General features: G+C 51.3%; 1 protein-coding gene across 1 annotated transcript; it reads left to right on the forward strand.

Annotated features, from left to right (window-relative positions):
* The first annotated feature begins 2044 nt into the window (after positions 1 to 2044).
* Positions 2045 to 5829, forward strand: GNLY (granulysin). The gene is made up of 5 exons (XM_006917699.1): positions 2045 to 2172; positions 3029 to 3132; positions 3597 to 3698; positions 4777 to 4945; positions 5776 to 5829. The coding sequence occupies exons 1-4, from the start codon at positions 2121 to 2123 to the stop codon at positions 4939 to 4941; spliced, it is 423 nt and encodes a 140-aa protein (XP_006917761.1). The 5' UTR covers positions 2045 to 2120; the 3' UTR covers positions 4942 to 4945; positions 5776 to 5829.

Consider the following 5829-nt stretch of genomic DNA (forward strand, 5'->3'; position numbering starts at 1 on the left):
TTCGCTGACCCCTTCCCACATGTATAAGTGAGATCTTTTTAATTATAGTCATGTTGATGCCATCATCTAATTGTAGTTTTAATATAGAATTTCCTCATGACTTAGGATATTGAGCAATTTTTCAGGTGTTTATCGGCTATTCTTATCTTCCTTTGTGAATTAATGTTCAAATATTGGATTGCTTTATTATTAATGAAGTAGTAGTTGCTATGATAAAGAGCTCACGAATAAAGACCCACATTTATATGGCCAGTTGATTTCTAGCTAAAGTGCCAAAGCAATTCAATGGGAAAAGGAAAATATTTTCACACTTGATCTGAAATAATGGAGCCTCAACCCAGCTCATTTGAGACAAATTGTAAACCTAAATGTAAAAGTTAAAATTATAAAACTTCTAGAAAAAAGTAAGAGGATATCTCCATGACCTTGGAGAAAGCAAGAGTTCTAGAAGAAGATATAGAGAGCAAAACCTTCAAATAGGAACTCCTGGGGGCCTGGGCTTGACTTGCAATGGGCCAGTCCACGGACTCCAGGAATGGGAAGACAGTAGGACCTGCCCAGGTGTTCTTGACATGGCAACCCTAAGGCCTGAGTGGAGGCTTGTGATCAACTATAGGAAATGAGTCCTATATGAACACTCCAGGCAAGGACTTACTGGAATATCTGGTCTTACTGAATACCCCACAACAAAGAAAGACATGAGTCACCTTCCGGGGCCTTTTCCTTATTTTTAATGTGGTCTTCACACCTTAGACCAAGGTCTCCACAAGTGCTTAGAGCAGAGGAGGCCTGCTGAGAGGAGAGGAAGCAGTGCTGGAGCTGCCTGCAAGAGGGGTAGCTGCTCTGCACTGGAAACCTAGAGATAGAAACAGTGCGGAGTGTGGGAAAAACTTGGAGTTTGGAGTCAAATGGACCTGGGTTCAAATCCTCAGACCAATCCTCATGGAGCTGTGTGTCCTTGGGCAATTCACTAGACCTCTCTGAATCCTGGTTTCCTTGTGAATTCAGTCTGATACCATTTGGTCTGAGGCCTGTTTTAGGCATGGAGGGGAGAGGCAATCCTACCTTCAAGCAGTCCACACATAGCTGGACACAAGTGCAACATCTTAAACTCAAATCTTCACAAACAAGCTCCTAACTTTCCTGCTTCAAAACCAGTCCCTCAGCCTCCCAGACCTCAAATATTGTCAAACTTTTGCTTCCTCTCTCTTCTATTTTCTATATCCAATAAGCAACAAAGTCCTACCAATTATTCCTTCAAAATGCCTTTCAGGAAGAAGGTAAACAATAAATAATTTTTAGTATAAGTATTTTCCATGCAATATGTGAGACATACTTACACTAAATTTTTCTATTATATATCTGATATTCAGATTTACTCGGGCAGCCTGTATTTTTATGACAGATGAGGGCCAACGACCTTCATGACACAGATAAAGAGTCAGTGGCCCAGGAGTTGGGACAAGAGGCCCAGCCAGGACTCATTCCCTTCCCAATGGCTGTCTCTCTCCTTTGGCCAGGTTATTGACAGGCTGGGGCAGCACCTGGCTCTGAGAGAGGGCCCCAGCCTCCGTGATGGTGGTGAGAAGGCTGGTGGGGGGCTGGGGGAACTTGCTCATGCTTGGGGTTCATTAAGCCTGAGAAAGCAGGGCCGAGAGGAGCTGTCAGGGTCTACACTGAGAGGGCCTTTTTCTACATCTGGTAGTGCTACAGTGGAGTCCATGGCTGTGGGGAGAGCAAGGGTATGAGGAGATGGCTGATGCAGGGACTCTGCCTCGGCCCCAGGCAGGGAGAGGAGGAGGGGACGAAGGGGCAGAAGGGGCCAAGTGCTGGCACAGAACTTTCCTTTCATGACCACATCTCAGCAACGCGCCCCTCAGCTCGGAAAGCTCTAGTAATGTGGGGATTAAGGGGGGGTGCGTGGGGGGCGGGGAGGGTGGAGCTTCTGTGGTACCACTCCTCTCCCCACACTTCTCCACAAGTTGATGCTGGTGTTTGTGGTAAACCCAGTGACATGGGGAGGTGGCCTAGCAGAGGAAAGGGACCTGGCAAGGTCAGACTGCCGGGCTCCCAGGCTCCATAAAACAGGGCATCGAGGCCACCTGGGCAGCTGCCTCACCATGGCTTCCTGGTCCCTCCTGCTCCTTGCCCTGGAGCTCCTGGCCACCCCAGGTAAGGACATCACCCTCAGTGCAGACCCCTCAGCTCCCCGCACCCTCACCAGCTTTCTCGCTGTCATCATAAAAGCCTCTCCCTCAGAGCCAGGTGCAGCCCCAGCCTGTCGGTGACCTGGCTGATGAGGAGAGAAGCCAGTGGGAAGGAAGGGAGCCCTGGCCGGTTCTGGCACCAGCTGTGCTTATCACGCCGGGTGGCACGGTCCCCTTCTCCTTCCCGGTCTCTGACTCTTCGTCTGTGCCGTGGAGGTCGTTGGCCCTCATCAGAGGATCTGATGTTTTTTCGGGGCCACACTGGCTAAAATCATGACAGGGCTTGTGAGCAAATGGGGACCCCTCACTGTTCAAGACTCACACACCTCTCCCTTCTCCCAGGCCCTGAGGTCATTCGACCATGCTCCAAGGGCTTAGCTGAGGGTAGGGCACTTCTGGAAGGGAGAATGGGTTGGGCTGTGCCACCTGACAGAGTTTGGAAGGAAAGAGTAAAAGAAAGACAATCCCTAGAAAGGAGATGGGGAAAGAAGTTTCCCTGCAGACCAACCCCAAACCTGTGTGTGTGCGTGTGCGAGTTGGGGAGGGGCATGTGAATACAGGAGAGGGGGTCGGTCTTTCCCTCTGGCTTTCCAGAAAAAGCTTGAAAGTGTTTTTTTGTTTGTTTTTTGTTTTTTCCCTGAGAGTGGGTCAGAACAGCCTTAGGGCTGAGAGGCAGGAGAGGGCCCCCTGGACTCTTCACAAGGCCCTACTCCTGTCCTGGGCCCCGGGCACCTCCTGGGCTCCCCACTAGCCAGGAGAACTGACTTTTCCACATTCCTCCTTCCACCTAAGGAGGAATGCTGAAGCTATTTCTTCCCCAGGTCTGGCCTTTACTCGTCTGACCCCCGAGCACCATGACCTGGTGATGGCTGACCTGCATGATGGAGAGCAGTTCTACCAGAGTTTGGCCCAGGAGGGTCTCCAGGTACACAGCTTTCTGCTCGCCTCTCACAGTCCCTCTCCTCCCTGGGTGGTGCCAGAGGCGAGGGCTGGAGGTCTCTAAGGGATAGGTGGAGGAGGAGAAGAGGCTGTGAGCCTCTTCTTAAGACACTGCTTTTGTTCATACTCATGCCTGGTGGTGGTAGGGGCGCCACGATAATCTGGCTGGGCCCTCCACAAGAGGGATCTCTGGGGTCTGCTGGAGTATGGAAGAGGCACGCGTGCTGCCCTGGGAGGTGTGGGTGTGAGGCAGAGTCTGGGGTCCCTCAGCCCCTCTAAGACTACTAGAAAAGTGGGCAGGGGCCAGCAGCCTGGTCAGACCCTTCAGGACAGAAAAATCATAAATGATCCTGCTGGCCTTGGAAGCAACCAAAGGCCCTTTCCTGGGGCCCTTCCAAGGGCCCTTAGGGTGTCAGAGAGACCACCTCGAGGGGCTTCCTTTCCTGACAGGGTGACCTGCTGATCACACGGGAGGGGATGAGCATCAACTGTTGGTCTTGTACGAAGATAATCCAGAAGCTGGAGAAAATGGTGGGCAAGCAGCCTGACAAGGTGAGGCTTGTGGAGCCTTTGGCCTGCTGGTCAATGGAGTGGCAGCCCAGGGCACCAAGCACATCTGCCCAGGACGGGGACACTGGGGAAGGGCTGATCTCCATTGGGCCAGAGCTTCTCAGCAGGTCTCCTCACATGTCTGTGGATGGACTTCAGAGAACTCTGGGAAATCGAGACACTCTGGGGGTGTGAAAGTGGGAGGAAAAGTGTGCATAGTTTCTATCCAGTTCTCAGGACAGAGCTTTGAGAGGCTGGTTCCTAGGGACCTGAGTCAGGACTGGTAAATTCCAGACCTGCCACTTCCTAGCTGCCAGTAATGTGTTCCGAGCCTCGTTTTCTTATCCATGGAATGAGATGGATAATAATTCTTACCTGGCAAGTTGCCCAAGCTTTTTAAAGGAGCAGAAGGGTGGGATGTGCTCAGTGCCACATTGGGCAATGAGTAAATGCTCAACAAGTGGATATGTCACTACCAAGAGCCGTTGTTTCTCCTTTCCTTCCCTCCTCCCTCCCTCCCTCTTCCTTCTTCTTTGCTCCTCCAACCTGGTCAGCATCTTGGTACTGTAGGGCCCACCCTCAGCCCTGAGTACTCAGATGTATCCTTCTCCACTGGGATGGCAGCAGAAGATGTTTTAAAATCAAATGTGCGAAGGCTCCAAGCTCTGATTCCCTCCTAAACTTCTCCACACACCTCCTGTAGGTGGAGAATCCAGCCAGTCCCTGAACTCAGGAAGCTACATAAGCAGAGCCTTTAATGTGGGTCTGGAAGTCACAGGCACCATTCTCCACACAGAAGACAGGGGCAGGTGTACAGGGGGCTGAAACCCTAACGAGGCCAACTGTCCTTCTCTCAAGAGTCCCTACTGGCCAAGCTTGGGCCAAGGCCTTGGGGACTGGGAGTGGGGGCAGGTCCTGTCTCTCGATTCTCTGTTGTCCTGGCCACCTGGCACCAGCTTCTCGCACCCAGTGCTTCCATTGCTAGAGCTGCCCAGGGTTCAAGCTGCTGGAGCCTGCAGGATGGCAGAGCTGGGCAGGGCTCACCATATCCCTATGTCCTCTCATGGCGCTGCCGCGGCAGGACAGCATCGCCCAGGCTGCGTCCCGAGTGTGCAGCAAGATGAGGTTGCTGACAGGCCTCTGCAAGAAGATCATGAAGACGTTTCTTCGTCGCATCTCCAAAGACATCATGGCTGGCAAAACACCCAATGAAATCTGTGTGGACATCAAGATGTGCAAACCTTGAGCAGGTGAGTGCAGAAGTGACAGCATTCCCGGAGATCTCCAGACAGCCTGCCCAAGCATGTGTGACGTGGTTTAAAAACACAAAAATACGTCTATTGTAGAGAACTTCATAAGCAGCTCATACGTGTCCCTCTAAGCTTCCTTGTTATGACACATTACTCCTTCACTTCCAATACAGGAAAGTGTGCAGAAGTTGAATAAGTGGGCTTTAGCTAGAAATGTTTGAGAAATACTCATTAAGGACATAGAGAAATACTCATAAGATCTTGGGGCTTTTTACCCCAGGCAATTCTAGTGTAAAATTAGGTCTCCATCTCTCCTCAGCTATGTGACCCTGGGCAAATAATTTAACCTCTGAGTTCAGTTCCCTCATCTGTGAAAAGAGGATTATAATCCCTATTTCTGAGGTTGGAATGAGGACAGAACAAGCTCTTCATGTATAAAGAGCTTGACACCCAGGAAATGCCTTCAGTCTGGGATGATATTCAAGAGACATTCGAGCCATGATCAAGCTCCAATCCCCAGCCCAGCCAAGATCCTTGAAGACAGAAGCTGAGGCTACATCCTCCCCTGGGATCCTAGGGGCCTGAGAGCTTGGCTTGGGAATCTCACTAGGGAGGGAGGGCTTTCCTGGCTTCTCCCTCCAGGGCAGTTGCAGTTGTGCTGGAGAGGACAGGCCATGGCTGCAGAAGATGGGCGGGAAGGGGCCCATGATTGGCTCTGGCAGCTCCTCACTGATGCTTCGGGACTTGATGCTGGCAGATCCAGGGTTGCCCCTTAGTGTTCAGTCCCCATCATTTCCTGTCATCAAGGCCTGTGGTTTTTATTTTTAAAGCTCGGCAACACATACAGCCTCCCGACTGGCTTCAAGGCTGCGAATCTGGTGTGT

The sequence above is a fragment of the Pteropus alecto genome, unplaced genomic scaffold (assembly GCF_000325575.1).
Source record: "Pteropus alecto unplaced genomic scaffold, ASM32557v1 scaffold117, whole genome shotgun sequence".
Lineage (NCBI taxonomy): Eukaryota > Metazoa > Chordata > Mammalia > Chiroptera > Pteropodidae > Pteropus > Pteropus alecto.

Excerpts from the sequence above, each read along its gene's own strand:
- GNLY (XM_006917699.1), top strand. The coding sequence starts at position 2,121 with ATGGCTTCCTGGTCCCTCCTGCTCCTTGCCCTGGAGCTCCTGGCCACC. Across the intron at positions 2,173-3,028 it reads GGAGCTCCTGGCCACCCCAG|GTCTGGCCTTTACTCGTCTG; the intron begins GTAAGGACATCA and ends TTTCTTCCCCAG. Across the intron at positions 3,133-3,596 it reads TGGCCCAGGAGGGTCTCCAG|GGTGACCTGCTGATCACACG; the intron begins GTACACAGCTTT and ends CTTTCCTGACAG.